The 21,469-nt window shown below is 43.2% G+C and overlaps 1 protein-coding gene across 5 annotated transcripts in view; it reads left to right on the forward strand.

Moving 5' to 3' along the window:
* The window catches only part of LOC122938013 (nucleotide-binding oligomerization domain-containing protein 1-like), a 110,275-nt gene extending 89,386 nt beyond the window's left edge, over positions 1-20,889 (forward strand). For all 5 annotated transcript variants that reach the window (XM_044293264.1, XM_044293261.1, XM_044293267.1 and 2 more), the window contains 6 exons: positions 998-1,081; positions 4,425-4,508; positions 8,639-8,722; positions 17,577-17,660; positions 18,212-18,295; positions 19,215-20,889. In XM_044293264.1, the coding sequence (XP_044149199.1) occupies positions 998-1,081; positions 4,425-4,508; positions 8,639-8,722; positions 17,577-17,660; positions 18,212-18,295; positions 19,215-19,284 (490 nt within the window). In that variant the 3' untranslated portion in view covers positions 19,285-20,889. The remainder of the gene's footprint in view (positions 1-997; positions 1,082-4,424; positions 4,509-8,638; positions 8,723-17,576; positions 17,661-18,211; positions 18,296-19,214) is intronic.
* The last annotated feature ends 580 nt before the right edge of the window (positions 20,890-21,469 follow it).

Consider the following 21,469-nt stretch of genomic DNA (forward strand, 5'->3'; position numbering starts at 1 on the left):
GCAGTATATTGTGCTGCACTTTGGTATATGATTATGATGGATGGTATTATGCGCTATGGTATTGCTAACCCCCCCTACCTGTGTTGCAATGCCTTCTGTCAATTAGGACCCGCCTACAACATGGGGCCACTTTAATTTTTTTTTCCAGAGCCACTTCAAGCTCCCAGTCCGTCTCTGCATCCACTGACGGTCTAAATCTACACCAGCTTCCTTGCTGGCTGAAATTTAGACAGTTTTTTACAACAGGCGTAGAAAATGATGAATGAGATGGACCTACCGACCCGTCCCCTTCCCCACCCACAACGCATCCACTTTTTTAGACCTGGAGTGAGCAGGGAAAAGTTGCAGATTGCTGTGCAAATAACCTTTGCGCCACAATCTGTTCCAGAAATATACGCTAAAAATAGGTGAATTTCTGTTAGTAAATGACCCTCATAATGTCTTGATAATGACGGCGTATTTCTCTATCTTAGGCCTTAAGTCATTTATGATATCACAGTGCAGAAGTAAACTGTTGTGGGACAGAGTGCTGCTTTTGTGGTTAGCACTCTGCCCCTAGCTGAGACACCAGTGCCTGGTTCTGCTACAGCTGCTCAAATACCGATTTTAATGCCTTTAAACATTATTGATATTGATTTTAACAACTGGGTCATTTCAAGTAAGTGACCCAGACGTTCACATTCACTTTAAAATTAGGGATTCTGGTGGCCATTGCACCATTTGGCCTCTATATAATGCAGCCATTCATACATTATACATACTGTACATCCTACATACATTCGTACAATTTAGAAAAATATCATTTAAATAACATATCTTTACTGTGTGTAAAACAGAGGAGTATATGCCTAACTTAGAAGATATTCTGTACTGAAATTTTGGGACTTGTGTTTGAGTTTTATTCTAGTGCACATGGAATAAATATGGTCTAAAATCTTATTGAATTGTTATCTGCAATTTCTTTAATCATCTTTTTTATAACTTGCTGTTTGTGCAGGTTGGGATACAATAAGTTTACTGGTGTGGGTGGAAGACAAATTGCAGAAGCTTTACAAACCAGCACCCACATTTATGAAGTGGGGTAAGTAGAACTTTGCCATAAAACAATTTCTGAAAAATACTTTTCAGTTTTATATCTTTATGAATTATTTTTGCCATTGATTTCTACTTCTAGAAATCTGTGAGTTACTCCAAAGAAAGATGATGGTGTTGCTCCTTCAATTAGAGAATCGGTCAGGTTTATAGATGGTGGTCCCCCAACAATTTTTAGGTTCATAGCCGATGCTTCCCCACCAATAATGTTTTTTGTGCTTATCTTGTAACAGATGTATTGAAATGGTTTTCCAGGTTCAGGATAGGTCATCAGTATTAGATGGGTGGGTGTTCTCAGCAGCTGCCCAACTCTCTTGTGGAGTTCCCTTTTTCACCCAGGCAGCCCTTCTGAGATGAGCATTGGAGCATTTCAGATCCTTAAAGGGGTTATCCGAGTTAATAAAAAAAAACAAAAAAAAACACTTGATATACATATAATTTGGTTAAGCTAGATCTCATCAAGTTAAAACCCATATGTCCACCTTTTCATGGTTGTGTTATTGCTGTGTTTACATGTTGAAGTACAATGCTGAGGGGGCGTATAACAACAAAGCCTGAGCTCTGCCTCATGAATATTTCTGGGCGTGAACAACCTGACCTTTCCTTCACCCTGCTCTGCACTTTGCAAAAAAATAGACACTTGTCATGCGGATGGACGGATCCCTCTGTCAGTCTTTTTCACAGTACTCCCGGTTTGTGCATGTGCAGACCGGAAGGACGGATCCGCAAGGCAGCTCCATCGTCGGAGCTGCGTGCCTGCTGGATCCGCCGATCAGTGTGACAACTGACAGCATTTGTAGACGGATCCAGTTGCGGATCCGTCTAGAAATGCATTGCAATAACGGATCCGTCTATCCGCTTTCATGCGGATGGATGGATCCCTCTGTCAGTCTTTTTCACAGTATTCCCGGTTTATGCATGCGCAGACCGGAAGGACGGATCCGTCCTTCAGTTGATTTGCAATGCCGGATCCGCAAGGCAGCTCCGTTGTCGGAGCTGCGGGCCTGCTGGATCCGCCGATCCGGCTACTTCCACACTTGCGTTCGGGGTTCCGCTTGTGGGTTCCGTTTGAAGGATATCACAAGCGGCCCCGAACGGATCCGTAGAGCCCCAATGCATTCTGAGTGGATGCGGATCCGCTCAGAATGCATCAGGATGGCTCCGCTTGGCCTCCGTTCCGCTCAGCAGGCGGACATCCAAACGCAGCTTGCAGCGTTCGGGTGTCCGCCTGGCCGTGCGGAGCCAAACGGATCCGTCCAGACTTACAATGTAAGTCAATGGGGACGGATCCGTTTGAAGTTGACACAATGGTGCAATTTCAAACGGATCCGTCCCCCATTGACCTTCAATGTAAAGTCTGGACGGATCCGTCTGACTAACTTTTACACTTTCTTTCTGAACTATAATGCAAACTGATCCGTTCTGAACGGATCCCAACGTTTGCATTATAGGAGCGGATCCGTCTGTGCAGACACCAGACGGATCCGCTCCGAACGCAAGTGTGAAAGTAGCCTCAGTGTGACAACTGACAGCATTTGTAGACGGATCCAGCTGCGGATCCGTCTAGAAATGCATTGCAATAACGGATCTGCCTATCCGCTTGTCATGCGGATGGACGGATCCCTCTGTCAGTCTTTTTCACAGTATTCCCGGTTTGTGCATGCGCAGACCGGAAGGACGGATCCGTCTATCTGCTTGCCATGTGGATGGACAGATCCCTCTGGCAGTCTTTTTCACAGTTTTCATGGTCTGCTCATGCACATACCGGAAGGACGGATCCGTCCTTCAGTTGTTTTGCAACGCCGGATCCGCAAGGCAGCTCCGTCGTCAGAGCTGCGTGCCTGCTGGATCCGCCGATCAGTGTGACAACAGACAGCATTTGTAGACGGATCCAGGTGCGGATCCGTCTAGAAATGAATTGCAATAACGGATCCGTCCAGCGGCACGGGCAAATAGCGGCAGGGCGGATCAGACAGGGTGAACAGCCTGTCGGATACGTCCTGCCGCTAGTGTGAAAATATCATTAGCATTATCTGTATCTAAGCAATATCTATATTATTCAAATATATATTCAATATGGATATTGCTTAGATAAATACATATATTGGTGGCAGATAAGGATTTTATATAGATGAATACAGATGATGATGATAATAATGATGGCCAATAATTTATTTATATTTCCCAGGGGGTGTTCAATGTGTACTAGTGGGGGGGGACCAGGGCTGTAATAACGATCCCCAGATGCAGAGGGGAACGTTTACAAACTGCCACCTCTAGCCCCAGTGAATGCAGGAGGGAATGACATACCCTGCTGCTGGAGAAGAGATCGCCTCGGCTCTGGTCTGTACTGCACATGAGCGATCGCATACCAGAGCCGAGGCAGTGAGGAGAGCTGGAGGGGGGAGGGCACCAGAGGCTCTGACGTCTCGTTTACACAGCCTGGCCACTCCCCCAAGCAGGGAGAGCTGTAAACGAGACGTCAGAGCCAGAGCAGGCTTGCTGACGTCAGGGGTCACATGACCCAGAACTGAACTGGCCAAATAGTGATAGATAGGTGATGAAAGTGATTTTAAGAATCATTCACTGGTCTACAATAAAAGCAATTAGAATAGATTTATTTAAGTCAGATAACCCCTTTAATACCACAGTACTGTATACCGTAAGCTCCCTCTAGTGGTAGCTGCAAGTAATCAGAGTTATATCATTAAAGTAACCCTGTCAGGTGATTTCTGCATATGATATGTGTATATGATTTTTAGCAGATTTCTAAGTAAAAAGGATAGTAAATCCTGACAGGACTCCAAGGACAATTGTTTCGTGAAGTTGTGTGACTCCACTTGGTGTGCTAGGAGTAGGGTTCCAACCCCGTTAGTATACAATAGGAATAACTCCAGCACGAAATGGAACTTGTGCAATTCAAATGGTATTTATTGAAAGGCGGCTGAACAAATGGTAACATTTCGGCCAACGAGGCCTTTTTAAGCTAGAGCAAAACAATAGGATAAATAATATCATAAGTCTGAAAGACAGAGCCTACTGTAGTGCATAGAGAACATGAGTATACAAGAGGACTCCAAGGACAGACAGTGAGACCCCTGGGTGAATGACAGCTCCCCCTGTATCAGTATTTACACAGATGTTTGTGGCGGTGTAATGGGGGCTCTCGCTGCCTCCTGAGAGTCCTGTGAGGATTACTCGGAGTAGAGCGCTCCTGTGGATACACAATAAGTTTGAGACCACTCTTTTAAGTGTATGAACCACCGTTGTGAAGAACATAAAATTCTTCTGTTTTACTGCAATCATATCATTCAAGTATTTTCTATTTGCAGGATGTGGGGAAATCACATTGGTGACGAAGGTGCACAGGCATTTGCGGAAACAATAAGAAATCATCCCTGCCTGGAAATTCTCAGGTTTATTTTCATCTTTATGTAATAAAGTAGTAATATTGTCATTCCTTACTTATATGTAAAGGTTCACACTTTGGATTGATATTCATATTACAGTTGCAAAAAAGAAAGATGACTGCGTGCAGCTATTTTGTCTGCCAGAATGCCAGAATTCATATCAGAAACCCAATTATAGTAATGAAATCCGATGGGCACCAGTAGTATGCCGCATATGCTGGACCTGAAGATTTCAGATTTCATTTCTTATTATCTCTAGGTATTATCTCTGTCCTGAAAAGGCAAAAAGACTGAACTGAAGACATCCTGATGCACCCTGAACGGAATGCTCTCCATTCAGAATGCATTAGGATAAAACTGATCATTTTTTTAACAGTATTGAGCCCCTGTGACGGAACTCAATACCGGAAAAGAAAAACGCTAGTGTGAAAGTACCTTTAGGTGCTCTACATTGAGAGCCTTTAGAAATTAGGTCAGCAAACAGAGCTGCAAATAAATGCACCTCTCACTGAGACCTTTTTCTAGGCATTGTAACTCATGATGTATAGTGTCTTGGTCTTGTATTGTAGCGTAGCTTGCCGGCTTTAAAACAAGTCTTGGTATATCTAGTTGCTACACAGTCTCAGATCCATAGTAGCAAGGATGTTTGAGGTATGTCTTTGGCAGGAAAAGGGTTAAAGCATACTATAGAACTGTAAACGTCACTAACACAGACTACCGCCCTAATTAAAACGTAGCCTTTAATGAATGTACCATTAAAGTAACCCACAAACATATAGAACATCTGAAAAAAAAATAAAGAAAAGAAGGAGAAAGCTCCACAATGGTAGATAGGGCAATTTTGTAGGTGCAGGTGTTGGTCACTAGATGGGAACTATCCCTAATTCTGACCCCGTCCTGCCTCCCTAACAGACACGTCATGCGGCCACTGACCCCGTGCGTCACCTTACCCGACTGAAATCTTCGGGCAAGCGCCTCCAGTGGACTCTCATTATCATAGGGGTTATGCAAGTATCACAGGGTTATTCCTTATGGCAACATTATTTATTTTATCATCCTGTTATATGTGATGTGAGGAGGTCAGGTGGGCGATCTGCTGATCGGCCACAGCAACCAGTGTCTGCCACTTTTAACAGGTTTACTCCCTATGGTAGCACCATTTATTATATCATCTGGTTATATTTGATGTGAGGGGGTCAGGTGGCCGATTTGATTATCCACTGCAACCAGTGACTCCTATCTCTAACCAGTACTGCTTGTTTGACTGTTTAATTCTATGCTTATTATTACACTTGATGTGAGGGGGTCAGGTGGCATATTGATTCATTGGCCACAGTAATCAGTGATTCCTTACCACAACTAGTATTGGCTATTTTGGCAGTAGCATCTTTTCGGTTTAATTTGGGGATTTATGCAAGTTGTACTATAATTGCCGGTTGCAGTACCACTTTTAGTGATTATTATTTTTTTGTCCCCTGATGAGCCCTTAGATTGTACTGGGTGAAACGGGTTGGAACTAAAGGGAACTGTACATCTAAGGCTACTTTCACACTAGCGTTCGTCGGTCCGCTCGTGAGCTCCGTTTGAAGGGGCTCACGAGCGGACCCGAACGCCTCCGTCCAGCCCTGATGCAGTCTGAATGGAGCGGATCCGCTCAGACTGCATCAGTCTGGCGGCGTTCAGCCTCCGCTCCGCTCGCCTCCGCACGGCCAGGCGGACAGCTGAACGCTGCTTGCAGCGTTCGGGTGTCCGCCTGGCCATGCGGAGGCGAGCGGATCCGTTCAGACTTACAATGTAAGTCAATGGGAACGGATCCGCTTGAAGATGACACCATATGGCTCAATCTTCAAGCGGATCCGTCCCCCATTGACTTTACATTGAAGGTCTGAACGGATCCGCTCAGGCATCTTGCGCACTTAGAAATTTTTCTAAGTTATTAATGTAGACGGATCCGTACTGAACGGAGCCTCCGTCTGCATTAATATGATCGGATCCGTTCAGAACGGATCCGATCAAGCGCTAGTGTGAAAGTAGCCTAACTAAATGACTACATGATAAAGGGTCATCATTTGGTGACTAGGTGTATCTTGTATTGCAAATATTGATAGGATCCGACATTTTATATGTGTATAAGCTGACAACCTCTATGTATGTAACCTTTATTATTTTTGGTACTTATGGTAAGTCATTGATAAGACCCATCTTCAGGCCACCTTATAAAAGGGGGCCGCTCTCTCTCCCCCCTAGGGCCATCCAAGGGCATACAGGTCCTTCAAAAAAAAATAGCATATTGTGATAAAGTTCATTATTTTCTGTAATGTACTGATAAACATTAGACTTTCATATATTTTAGATTCATTACACACAACTGAAGTATTGAACTACTATTGTTTTAATATTGATGATTTTGGCATACAGCTCATGAAAACCCCAAATTCCTATCTAAAAAAATTAGCATATTTCATCCGACCAATAAAAGAAAAGTGTTTTTAATACAAAAAAAGTCAACCTTCAAATAATTATGTTCAGTTATGCACTCACTACTTGGTCGGGAATCCTTTTGCAGAAATGACTGCTTCAATGCGGCGTGGCATGGAGGCAATCAGCCTGTGGCACTGCTGAGGTGTTATGGAGGCCCAGGATGCTTCGATAGCAGCCTTCAGCTCATCCAGAGTGTTGGGTCTTGCGTCTCTCAACTTTCTCTTCCCAATATCCCACAGATTCTCTATGGGGTTCAGGTCAGGAGAGTTGGCAGGCCAATTGAGCACAGTAATACCATGGTCAGTAAACTATTTACCAGTGGTTTTGGCACTGTGAGCAGGTGCCAGGTCGTGCTGAAAAATGAAATCTTCATCTCCATAAAGCTTTTCAGCAGATGGAAGCATGAAGTGCTCCAAAATCTCCTGATAGCTAGCTGCATTGACCCTGCCCTTGATAAAACACAGTGGACCAACACCAGCAGCTGACATGGCACCCCAGACCATCACTGACTGTGGGTACTTGACACTGGACTTCAGGCATTTTGGCATTTCCCTCTCCCCAGTCTTCCTCCAGACTCTGGCACCTTGATTTCCGAATGACATGCAACAGCCCAGTGCTGCTTCTCTGTAGCCCAGGTCAGGCGCTTCTGCCGCTGTTTCTGGTTCAAAAGTGGCTTGACCTGGGGAATGAGGCACCTGTAGCCCATTTCTTGCACACGCCTGTACACGGTGGCTCTGGATGTTTCTACTCCAGACTCAGTCCACTGCTTCCGCAGGTCCCCCAAGGTCTGGAATCGGTCCTTCTCCACAATCTTCCTCAGGGTCCGGTCACCTCTTCTCGTGCAGCGTTTTCTGCCACACTTTTTCCTTCCCACAGACTTCCCACTGAGGTGCCTTGATACAGCACTCTGGGAACAGCCTATTCGTTGAGAAATTTCTTTCTGTGTCTTACCCTCTTGCTTGAGGGTGTCAATGATGGCCTTCTGGACAGCAGTCAGGTCGGCAGTCTTACCCATGATTGCGGTTTTGAGTAATGAACCAGGCTGGGAGTTTTTAAAAGCCTCAGGAATCTTTTGCAGGTGTTTAGAATTAATTAGTTGATTCAGATGATTGGGTTAATAGCTCGTTTAGAGAACCTTTTCATGATATGCTAATTTTTTTAGATAGGAATTTTGGGTTTTCATGAGCTGTATGCCAAAATCATCAATATTAAAACAATAAAAGGCTTGAACTACTTCAGTTGGTGTGTAATGAATCTAAAATATATGAAAGTCTAATGTTTATTAGTACAATACCGAAATTAATGAACTTTATCACAATATGCAATTTTTTTTAGAAGGACCTGTATAGGAGGTTCCTAAACACGGGGCAGCTATTCCGTTTTGTAGGCAGGGTCTACAGTACAGGGTCAGAAATTGCCCTACCAACCATTGTGGAGTTTTCTCCTTTTCTTTATTTTTTTCAGATTTTCTATATGTTTGTACTTTTAATGGTACATTTATTAAAGGCTACTTTTTAATTAGGGTGGTAGTCTGTAAATTGCTAATTTGATATATACTACCTTCAGTAATTTTACCCTCTGACGGGTTATTGTCTTAGCTGTGATTTTTCACTAACACTTGTTGTTATATTGTGTATCTGTATTTTTCTTTGTAGTTTGGCCTGCAATGGGATAACCTCAGTTGGAGGTAGATGCATTGCTGATGCATTACAACACAACACATCAATCAAAACAATATGGTAAATATAGCTTTATACATGGTTTTATATGGCCACAATAAGTTTACCTGCCCATGTATTGCCCATATCCTCACATAGCTTATTCCCCAGTATATAGATTGTATGTAGATAAACATATTGTAATTATAGGTTGTAAAATAACCAGCATTTTCCATCTATAGCAGATAATTAGACACAGCTCTCCAACTCCTCCCCACCACCAACCTTGATACATAAATGCAGGGTTCTGAGAAGTTGTCATGGCAACCGGGGGCCCCGTGAAGGGGCCTAGTCCTGGCATCTTAGCACTCCTATTACACTCTGCCAGAGGTAGGGCTTAATATGATGCCTCTACAGGCACAAAATACTGCAATACAGAAGGATTGCAGTGTATTATACAAAAATATTAAAAAAAAATAGTACACATTAAAACACTATGGTCTTCCGGTTCCGGCGCTGACATGTAAGCATGGGGAAAGCGGAGCTCCATGCCCACCCCGCATATCTAGCAGAATCTCCGCTTCTCAGATCAAATTTTTTGTCTGATTTGGCGAAAGACTGCCACAGCAATCTATTCTTAAGCACCCAGCGTTTTAGGAGACACAATACTTACCTGCAGACCTGCTTTGTCCCCTATCATGCACTAAGATGCACTGGGCCGTGCTTCACCAACAAGAGAGAAAACACATGCTCTACCGCCTTGCTCAGACGACAAAGGGGATTCGGACTCTAGTACACAGCAACTTCGCATAGATTATTAAAAACTGGCCGTGGCGGTAGCAAAGAGGATCACGCCCGATATACAATCCATTCTCGCCTCCACGGTACAGGCCTCACTGAAGTCCTTGCAAAAGGAGGTGGCCTCCAATACGTCTAGACTGGGGGAAGCCGAGCAGCGCCTATCAGCCATTGCAGATGACGTGGCAAGGACTCACTCCCATATTAGAGACTTACTACAGTCCCAGACCTGCATGGCCGGAAAAATAGGCTACCTAGAAAATAGATTGCGCTGTAGCAACCTTTGCATAATCGGAGTCCCGGACTTGTTCTCCCCTACAGAGTAACACAAGCTATGCTCGAAAGATATTCCAGCGGCTTTGGGACTTGCTTCCCCCCCGCAGGGTTGAGAGGATCCATCGCTTAGGACTAGAATGTGCGAAATTCAAGACCGCCGAGGGTCGCAATGAACCAGCTTGACCCCGTCAAGTCATAGTGAAATACCTTGACCACGCTTAAAAAGAGGCTATTCTGCATGCGTACAAACGGGCCCAAACCCCGGTTCTCATTTCCACCTACAAGATCCTTATGTTTGCTGACTGTTTGGCCAAGCTCACTAAACACAGGAGTTCAGCCATGTGTGCACAGAGCACACAGTGGCCATCAAATACCCACTGCTGCAAATCTGGTACATATCATAGTTCTCCCAAAACCAGATAAAGATCCTCAAAAACCCAAATCCTACCGTCCTATCTCCCTCATAAACCAGGACCTCAAGATAATAGCCAAAATCATGGCAGACAGATTGGCGGTTCATCTGCCTAATCTCATTGGCCCTGCCCAAGTTGGTTTTGTTAAAGGAATAGCGGCTGCCTTAATAGCTCTTCATGCCGAAAAGGCGTTCGACAATGTACAATGGAAATGGCTAGATCTCACAATGGATGCCAATTCATTCCCGAGATTTTGCTCTGAGTCGTTTCCTCTACAAAAGAGGGACAAAACAGGGGTGCCCACTATCGCCTTTACTCTTTAACTTAGCGATTGTGCCTCTAGCTCATACCTCCCAACCGCCCTGGATCCGGGTGGACAGTCCCGGATTGCAGTGGCTGTCCCGGTACAGAAAGGTATGTCACGCTTTCTGGCAGCTGTCTCTGCTTCCATAGGAAGCAGAGACAGTTGCCCGTATTATGATGAAACAGAGAGCCGTCGCCATCATTGGCTCGCTGCTTTATCATTCCTCCCCCCTTCCGGCTCTCTATACCTCTTGTCTTTGCGGGGGGCAGGGCCGGACGGCAGAGCCTCGGCTCCACCTCTTCCACAGACCAGAGCAGGCGATGTCCTGCTGCTAGGAACAAGGTATGGCTCCATTCAGACGTCCGTAGTGCATTGCGGAGCCGCAATACACCCGGCCGGCACCCCCATAGAAATGCCTATTCTTGTCCGAAATTGCAGACAAGAATAGGACATGCTCTATTTTCTTGCGGAGCTGTGGACCGGAAGATCGGGGCTGCGCTCCGGAAATGTGGATGCGGAGAGCACATAGTGTGCTCTCCGCATCTCTTCCGCCCCCCATAGAGAATGAATAGCTCCACACCCGTTAAGGATAATTTTGGAACGGATGCGGACCCATTCTACGGACATTTGAATGGAGCATAAGTATGTGAGAAATCTCTAACAGTGTGAGATACAATGGGGCAGTGGAAGGAGCTTGGCAACATGTGGAATTTCAAGTGGGCCACCAGAGCAAACTGTTTGTATCATGGAGAACTGTTGGCATCCACAGACCATGAGTCCAAGCCTCGTTTAAAACCCCTTGATAAATTAACACAAGTTTTCCAACTACCTTCAAACCAAAGCTTTCAATATATGCAACTGAAAGTTTTCTGTCTAACTAGACTCAAAGACTATTCTATGGAGATAGGAGACCAGCCTTTTGACGCTTTCCTAGGGGCAGACAAAAATAAAAGATCTCTTTCCAGTATATATGAATTGATTAGAGACGTGTTTAGCGACCCCACACATCTTCCAGAGGTGGGCCCACCGATACTAGAGGGATGGCGAGAAACACACTTCAAGTTAATGCCATCGGCTTACTATGGCTTCAACATACCTGTCTCTCCTACTAACCCTAACAGGATGGTGGCGTGTCCTAAAAGCCAGAAGGAAGGTACAGATTTGTTCCATTGGATGTGGACATGACTAATGGTACAAACATTTTGGCGCAAGGTGGTGGGCTAAATAAACAGCATGTGGTCAGGGCCGATTCAAGTAGCTCCACTGCCGCTCCTTTTCCATTCCATTTCACCCATTAATGATCTGACCCAAAAACCAGGGACTACACCAACAATAGTTCATATTGCTCTGATAGTAGCTAAACGCTGCTTGTTGTATGACTGGCTCAATCCATCTGTACCCACTATGTCGGATATTACTCAACAACTAAAATACTATCTATTGATGGACATGGTGGAGACGGAAAGGGTCAGAGATTGTGGAACGAACTGGTTCCTCGAAAAATGGTACTGGTTTATGAATACCTACCTCTAGCCAGATGAAATTCGGGATTTATCTCTTCCTACTCATTTGCCACAAGAACACCGTCCACCCTCGTAGAGCCCCGTGAAGGTGCGATAATGCGATTGTTGTGGGGGACGCAGTCCATCCCCACCACAACCGGTTGCCGATCCCTGAGAAAATTACACCTTGACTCTCCACGCCCCAACACTAAAGGTCTTTCCGTCCTCATTTAGATGTGGTATAAAGGTTATTGGATGATATGTTGCTGTTTCTTTAATGCGATGTAAATCCTCATATATCAATGTACATTTGGTCTTCCTGGACTATATTAAGCTTATTGTTATTTGTGAATATTTAAATAAAGATGTTTAAAAAAAAAAAAAAAAAAACACTATGGGGCACATTTATGAAGATCAGCTTTTTAGATGCTTAATAAAGCCCTGCATTAGTGATGGATCCGCCAGATTTATGAAGAGGTGCAGGCCTCTTGATAACTTTGGCGGATCCACTGCTGCTTCTAAATGTAAGAGAGCTTCCGAACTGTCTTACATTTAGACCATTTTCTACTCCTAAAACAGGTGTAGAAAATGGTAAATGAGACCGGCCTGCTGCCAGTCCCCTTCCCCGCCCACTTTTTTAGATCTGGCGTGAGCAGGGAGGAGTCACAGATTACAGCGCAAAGGACCATTGCTCTGCAATATGCGCCATAAATACGACTAATCTAGAATTGCTGTTTAATAAATGACCCCCTATTTTCCCATTTATCATCTAAAAACAGAGACATTAAAAAAATTAACTAATTTGGTATGTTATATACACACGTCCATACTACTAGTAGCCAAAATGGCACAAGATAATCTTGTGTGGTTTAGATTCCAGCAACTCAGAAAGAATACACCACACATATAGTTTGAGTCTAACTGTATTCAAGAGTGCTCACCCCACCTCCCAAGCCCCCTCAGATCGGTGATTAACAGGCTGCTGTGTATAATTAGCCAATTTGGCTTCTAGTTGTATAGACCTATAATATGCTTTCTGTAAATAAACTCACCAGCCTAGGGCATAGGGCCATTTTGTCTCCCCAGTTTCCCCACAATGATATACTAGATCAGGCATCCTCAAACTGCGGACCTCCAGCTGTTGTAAAACTACAACTCCCACAATGCCCTGCTGTAGGCTGATACCTGTAGGCTGTTCGGGCATGCTGGGAGTTGTAGTTTTGCAACAGCTGGAGGGCCGCAGTTTGAGGATGCCTGTACTAGATCCTGCAACAGGACTTCACAGCCTACCAATCTTTGGGTGTGGATGCACCAGCACTTTATTATATGCCACGTGCTATAGTCGGGAAGTGTCATAGTGCTACTATGGCTACTACTTCTGGCACAAAATTCTTGTACCAAGTATGCCAACTAATAGGTGGTATAAACTTAGAATATCCACTTTTACATGTCTGAGGATTGGGACAGTTAACATTTATACTTTGGCCTGTCTTTGGACTATCTAGTCTAGGTTTACACTTAAAGGGAGTCTGTCAGCACATTTACCCCTTTTTAACAGTTCCCATAGCGCTGTAGCCGCAACACAGATGATTCAAACGGTACCTTTATATGCTTTTGTGGACTTCTAAAACTGCCAAAAACAAACTTTTTTTTTATATTTTTTTAAATCTTTATTTTATTTTACAAAAAACATAAAGTTAATACATAGACAAATATCCATCACACTAGTATATAAGTTATAACAATAAACATCATATCCATCGCATCTATGTATATAATCTATGAATCATAAATATCCTCCCCCCCCCCCCCCCCCCCTTGGCTGCTGTTCCCCTCAGTTCCGTAAAATACAGCGTACAACACTTATATTATATATTCCTACGTGGCTCTGCGTGCAACTCTCCGGTTCCTATCACTATCCTCGTAAATTTTAATTTGTTGGAGGTATGAGCCCCACTCCCTTGACGAGGGCTGGGAAGCAGAGCCCCAATATCTGACCACTATAGCTTTCGCTACCATCAATCCCCTCATCCAGATCCGCCTAACCTGAGGGGGAACTTCAGTTTCCGAAGTGTAGTCTCCAAAAATCACTATCGGGATCCCCGGATTATAGTTCATAGAGGATTCCTTTTGTAAAGCAAAAAAAACCTCTTCCCAATATTTTCTTATTTTACTACAACTCCAAAGCATATGTAGAAAATCAGCGTTCACATATCCACATTTAGGGCAACAGCAATCCCGATCCCTATTTTGAGGGAACTTTCCCTGGATTTTGGGCGTATAATACAGTCTATGGAGAATCTTAAATTGGATCAATCTATGAGCCCTGGAAACCGACACCTTTCTCACGTTCCTATAAATAATAGGCCACTGTAAAGGGGGGCAATTTAACTCTTGCTCCCATTTACCTGGGGCCTTAAAAGGTGTTACAATAGCCAGTGCCATTCGGAGTTTAGCATATAATCGGGATAGTTTCACCTTCTGGTCCTTCTGAGCGTCACAATAATCAAAAAAAATATTCTCTTGTGGAAATATACGGCCCCTATTCCTAGAGGCTTCAAATACATGCTTTAAACGTGCATACATGAATAAATCTAGTGGTGAAGTATCAGTTAACCCAAATTCCAAAGGTGATTTAAATCGACCTAAATAAAATAAATGAGACACCCTATTGATGCCATTACGTGTCCAGTAACCAAACTCTGTAATTTTAGCAAATTCCTCCAGCTCCCCATTCCCCCACAGAGGGGTGAAAACAAATGGGCCGGGAACTTTAAGAAGCTCCTTCAGCCCATTCCACACCCTCTGTATTGAGAAAGGGATCAACAAGGTTTTTCTCAGTCCCATAACCCCCGTTTCTAAACATGAAAAAATATTTTCTATTGGTTTATCTATGACTTTATTCAAATACCGTGAAAGTAAACTCTGTTTCCAGTTACAACACCGCTGAATCTGTGCACAAAAATAATAACCACGAAAAAAAGGGAGTGACAGCCCACCATCTGCCTCCGACAACCATAGATATCTCTGCTTTATACGCACCCTCTTCCTGCCCCAAATTAGGTCATTAATCAGTGTCTCCAGTTTATAAAAGAAAATATCCTCTATCCAAATGGGGGAAGCACACATCGGAAACAAAACCATAGGCAAGATAACCATCCTGATCAATGCGATTCGATCTATCTGTGCCAATGTCAATTTCCGCCAGGCACCAACCTTAGTCCTCACCTTATCCAACACTGGGGTCAGATTAAGCTCAGAGTATCTACTTATAGGGGCCCCTATCTTAATCCCCAAATAATCTAAGGTATCATTAGGAGCTAAAACACGAACTCGGCTCCCTACATCTACGGCTTTCCGATTCAGCGGGAGGAGCGATGACTTTGCCCAGTTAATCATATATCCTGATAATTTACCATAATATTCTATTACCTCTATGACATACGGAAGGATTTTCCAACCCTGATCTAAAAACAGGATCACGTCATCTGCATAAAGGCTTATTTTATCGCTGACTCCCGCCACCCCAAAGCCGTCTATCCCCCTCTCTAAACGGATCTGACAAGCCAACGGTTCTATAAAGAGAGCGAAGAGGAGAGGAGACAGGGGACAACCCTGTCTCATCCCTCTCCGCATCATGACAGGAGAGGTAATAGTACCGTTGATATTAATATATGCAACCGGCTGTTCATATAACATTTGAGTCATTCCCAAAAATAATTTCCCAAGACCAAAATGAGACATTGTAGCCCACAAAAAGGACCACTCCATCCTGTCAAACGCCTTTGCGGCGTCTAATGACAGGACGGAGTGGTCCACACTACCCCCCACCGACAAATTCAAAAACACCCTATATATACTGGACTGGATATGGCGGCCCGGGATAAAGCCCGTCTGATCAGGGTGGACCAGATCAGCTATAACCCTCTTTAATCGACAAGCCAGAATTTTAGCAAAGATCTTATAGTCCGTATTTAAAAGTGATATAGGTCTATATGAGCCTACATCGCATGGATCCTTATCCTTCTTTAGGACCAATACCATCACTGCCTCTCTGAATGATGACGGTAGAGAGCCAAGTGCGCAAGATTCATTAAAGACCCGAAGGAGAATTGGAAGGAGAGACCTGGCGTGGTACCTATATATTTCGAAGGGCAATCCATCTAGTCCAGGAGAGGAACTATACTTTAAAGTTGGAATAACCGCTTGAAGTTCTTCCAAAAGGATGGGGGAGTCCAGTATTTCTCTATCCTGAATAGTTAATTGGGGGAGCGCTAGTTGTTGAAGATATTGATCCATATCGGTACGACTAAGAGAAGACTCAGATTCATAAAGGGTAGAATAGTATTTCACAAATACTTCTCTAATCTCTTCTACAGATCTCACTCCAACTCCCTGTAGGTTCCTGATTTCTTTTATACTACCATCCTCTCTCTGGTTAGCCACCAAACGGGCCAAAAATCTACCCGTTTTACCGGCCTCGCAAAAACGATTCTGGCCCTGAAATAAGAGCTTATGGTGTGCTTTCTTATATAAGTGTCTTAAGCTGAGAATTAGCTTCCTTTAATTGAGTGATGGAATGTTCATTGTGAGTGTCAATCAGTGCGCCCCGTAACCTCCTTATTGAATCTGTCAATTGATTTTCCCTCTGTCGTGATTCCTTTCTAAACCTATGGATTTTATTAAAATATAAACCTCTAATATGGGCCTTCAACGCATCCCATACATAATGAATATGCGTAGAGCCTACGTTGAAGCCCCAAAATTCCTGAATATCCTGGTCTATTCGGGACTGCTCTCCAATCACCTCAAGCCAATGCGAATTCAATTTAAAAGTTCTTCCTACGGATGTAGCCTCCACAAACACAATCAAGACTGGGGAATGATCCGAAATTCCATGGGGTTCATACCTCATCCTCTGGATCCGACCTCACAGGTCCCAACTTGCAAAAGCCAAATCAAAATGGCATCACTGTTCAAACTACAAGGCCTAGACTGAAGTGTTGGTTAAGAAAAACATCAGATGGGCTGGGGGAGTTAGGACAGATTTACTAATACTATTTAAAGGGAGTCTGTCAGCACATTTACCCCTTTTTAACAGTTCCCATAGCGCTGTAGCCGCAACACAGATGATTCAAACGGTACCTTTATATGCTTTTGTGGACTTGTAAAACTGCCAAAAACGAACTTTGATGCATATGTAAATGAGGGCTCGCAAGTGCCCAGAGGCGGCCTCCACAGCGTTGGTGCCCAGGCAGCTCTGCCTCTTCGGCTCTTATCTCTGCCCAGCCTCTTCCTCTGCCCGCCCATCTGTTTCCTCTCCCCCTGGGCACTTGCGATCCCTCATTTACATATGCATCAAAGTTCATTTTTGGCAGTTTTACAAGTCCACAAAAGCATATAAAGGTACCGTTTGAATCATCTGTGTTGCGGCTACAGCGCTATGGGAACTGTTAAAAAGGGGTAAATGTGCTGACAGACTCCCTTTAAATAGTATTAGTAAATCTGTCCTAACTCCCCCAGCCCATCTGATGTTTTTCTTAACCAACACTTCAGTCTAGGCCTTGTAGTTTGAACAGTGATGCCATTTTTGTTGTAATAAATGCTATGTTTTTTGTGTGATTTCTCAATGATTATTGTAGGTTGACAGAAAACAACATCACAGATGAAGCAACCGAGAGCTTTGCTGAAATGCTGAAAGTGAATGAGACTCTTAAAACCCTGTGGTGAGATCATATATAGTAATGGTATTAGATATTTCCACAGTTTATCTCCCAGCGTCAGACTGGCCCATCAGAGTACCAGAGGATCCTCCAGTGGGTCCAGGCTTTGATTCCATACTGGGTCCTAAAGGTCCAAGAGAAAAAATCATTTGGGGCCAATAAATGCAACTAGGATCTATTCTTTAAGTCAAAACCTTTTAGACTTTATTAATATAATAAAGGGTTTGGGCCCCAAGAATTAATTCATTTGGTGGGCCCAAAGAAACCCAAATCTGACGGTTATCACCCTACTCTTTTATAAGCCTGAAACATCCTAATTTTACACACTTTAAATGTGATTAAAGAATACAGTGTTCAAAAATTATAATGTCTCTTGAAATAATCTGTAGTCTTTACATACATTTATTTTTGTAAATATGTCTTTATTTCACAGTTATGACAAGATCTGGAATATTAGAACATTTTCCTTCCAGGACAGCTGACATTTTGTAGATATTGGTTTAGACAGTAAGATGTCTTCCTCTCACTACCTCTCCCATTTCTGTGCTCTGCAGGCTAAATAATAACCACATCACCAACATGGGAGCCAACATAATGGCAAAAGCCCTGGATCATAACACTGTTTTGGAGGACCTTAGGTAAGTATTAAATGTGAAAACCCCACTAGACAAGTGTTGAACAGTTTTCTTCTAATTTGTTATAATTGACCTCATGTTGTAGGATACATGTATACAGACCATTGTGTTCAATAATGGTCTAGTAGGCCACAAACCACATGATCACTAATGCGGCTACATGTTGACATATTGCACAAAAGACACCCAAGTCTGGTATATGTGGCAGCTAGTTGTGCGGTTAGAAAATGACTAGACATTGGGGCACATTTACAAATCCCAAAATAATTTTTAGTGCAGACTTAAAGGGGTTTTTAATACTGATGACCTATCCTTTTTAATACTGATGACGTCATCATCAGTATTTGATCAGTGGGGGTCTGACACCCGGAACCCCCACCAATCAGCTGTTTGAGAAGGCATTTTTGACAGTTCCTTTGAAAAATTTAAGGTGGAATCTGATTGGTTGCTATGAGCAACTAAGCCAGTTCTACTTTTCACCAGTTTGATAAATGACCCCATAACTGTTTTGAGTCTATATGACTCTTGGTGGTACTTGTATCGCTCTTTACAGTGCCGCACTGCTTTATATCTCCTCCCTGATATCTGTCTACCACCCTATTAGTATTCTCTGTTCTCTCATTAATCTAAGACTAACATCCTCCATAATTTATACCTCAAACTCTCATGTCCAAGACGTTTCTCAAACTGCACCACTTCTATGGAATGCACTATTCAGACAATAACTTTAATTTCCAACATCCATATTTTTAAGTATGCCCTAAAAACATATTTTTAAGAAGGCTTTTAGCATTCCCTAATTTGATTCTTCTCCTATATAAAGACTTTAAGTATTATATCATTATTAGATATTGCACCAATATACAATCTTTAGGTGAATAATGTATCTATTGAGTTTCTTATACAATGCACTTTTTTTCAGTTTACATAAAAACCCTCTCACCCTTGATGAGAAGGAACCTTTTCATATGACGTCAAGGATTAGAACCTGATTCCATAATAAAAAAACTGAAGATCAAGAGGAACAGAGGAAACTACAAGCACTTGGTCCTGTTACACGTTACTGGTCATGGCAATATGCTATGCATAATACTTATTATATTATATATTATGTTACATTCTCAACACTGTGAAAGGCATTTAACAATCTATACATTTTATGTTTAAAAACACAAATTCCTTATTTCTAAAGAATATTAAGTAAATACCTACAGCACATAACATGTTAAAAAATAGATGATAATTTCCTAGGAAATCAAAGGGTTTCATGTATAAATAAGAGTGTACTTGTATACAGTTCATGGTTTTTCAGCACGCAAAACATATACTCCCGAAAAAGCTTATACGATGTTCACAGAGACTGCAAGTGATGGAGGATCAGAATTTGTTCTGTCATGCTCCTCTAGCTCGAGTGATAATGATAAATCTCCTCTGATGCGGCAGGAGGGTACGGCCACATGGTCAGGCTTCCTAATGCAGTTTTGGAAGCCAGAATCAGAATTTTGGAATTCACAGTATTGTGTATCATGTATTATAGCCAGCATGTTAGGGGCACTTTGAGGTTTTCTGCATAAAGGGATCAAAAATGTGAGAACATACAGATAAATTATTTTGGTGTAGTTTTAAAAATGGGGTCACTACTGGGGGTTTGCCATCATTCTGTAGGTTTAGAGCTTCTTCAAGCATCAACCAATCATGCAAAAATTGGGCCCCAAAAGTATTAGACTGCTCCTTCATTTCCAGGCAATGCCACGTGTACAGACAGCAGATTTAAGGAACACTGGAGGTACTTCAGAACTTAGAAATATCTTGATAAAATTGGAAGTGCCTTTCTTCACTCAAAAATATACCTTCTAAATTAGGCGTTTGTGACAAAACATAAAAATGTAATTTTACTCTTTTGAGGCCTGATTTGCACTAATTTCAGCAGAAAAAGGACCAAAATATTCATTATAGGGCATCAAGACATAGGAAACCCCAATCTTGACAACACCAGTGTGTACATAAAATGCATACATTGATATAATACAGGTGATGCTTACTATTACATTACATCATTAGCTTAAAGGGGTTGTCTCATCACAGACAATGGGGGCATATCGCTAGGATATGCCCCTATTGCCTTATAGGTGTGGTCCCACCGCTGGGCCCTGCTAGGTGGTGGCTGGAGCACTGCGGTCCGGCTACCACTAAGCACGCTCCCTATAAAAGTGAATGGGAGAGCAACGCGCATGACCGGCCACCGCTCCCATTCACTTCTATGGGCCCAACTGAAATAGTCGAGCCAGCACTCGGCTATTTTCCGCTGCCCCATAGAAAATGAATGCAGGGTGGCTGTGCATGCGTAGTGCGCCCTCCAACACTTTAGGGGCTCCATTCTCGATATAGCGCTATGCCCCCATTGTCTGTGATGAGACAACCCCTTCAAGGAAACTTTTGTATGGTCAGTATTTCAGTATTTGAAACCAAAACCAGGAGTTGATCCTACAGAGAAAAAGTATAATGAAAATATTTGTGTCTCGTTTGTGTTTGGAATCAACTCCTGTTTTTGGCTCATGAAATATACTGACCGTTTGAAAGTGCCCTTATACAGAGGTGTCATCCTATAAAAACTGTCAGGCTTATATTGTATGAGGAGGTAGTTGGCAGTCCCCACAGTTTGTGTAATATTTCTTGGTGTGGACGTGAAAATAAAGTACATACTTCCCAACCTTCCCGGATCTGGAAGGACAGCCCTGGATTTCAGGGAGCTTTCCTGTGGTCCCAAGAGGGCTGAGGTATGTCCCGCTCTCATCTGTTGACAGTTGATTGCAGTGGTGAAGCTGTCCGCTCCTTGCTTCTACTTTCAACTTTACCACCAGCTCTCCCGAGCAGGCACGATGCACTCGCACATAGCACTGCTGGGCTGTGTAGGAGGAACGTGCAAGCCGATTCCCGAGCCGTCACGCTCCTTCTACACAGCCCAGCAGGGTGATGTGTAACTGTATCGTGCCTGCTTGAGAGCACAGGATGTGTTCTAATTATCAGGGGAGCTCCTATATGAGTAGTATTTTTTTAATTTTATTAACTGATGGGGCACTACTGAAAAGGGGGCATGGCTACTGTGGTAGCACAGTAGGGGCACAATGTGGGCATATCCACTGTGTCGGCACAATGTGGGCATAACTAATGTGAAGG

The sequence above is a fragment of the Bufo gargarizans genome, chromosome 5, assembly GCF_014858855.1.
Source record: "Bufo gargarizans isolate SCDJY-AF-19 chromosome 5, ASM1485885v1, whole genome shotgun sequence".
In the NCBI taxonomy this organism is placed as follows: domain Eukaryota; kingdom Metazoa; phylum Chordata; class Amphibia; order Anura; family Bufonidae; genus Bufo; species Bufo gargarizans.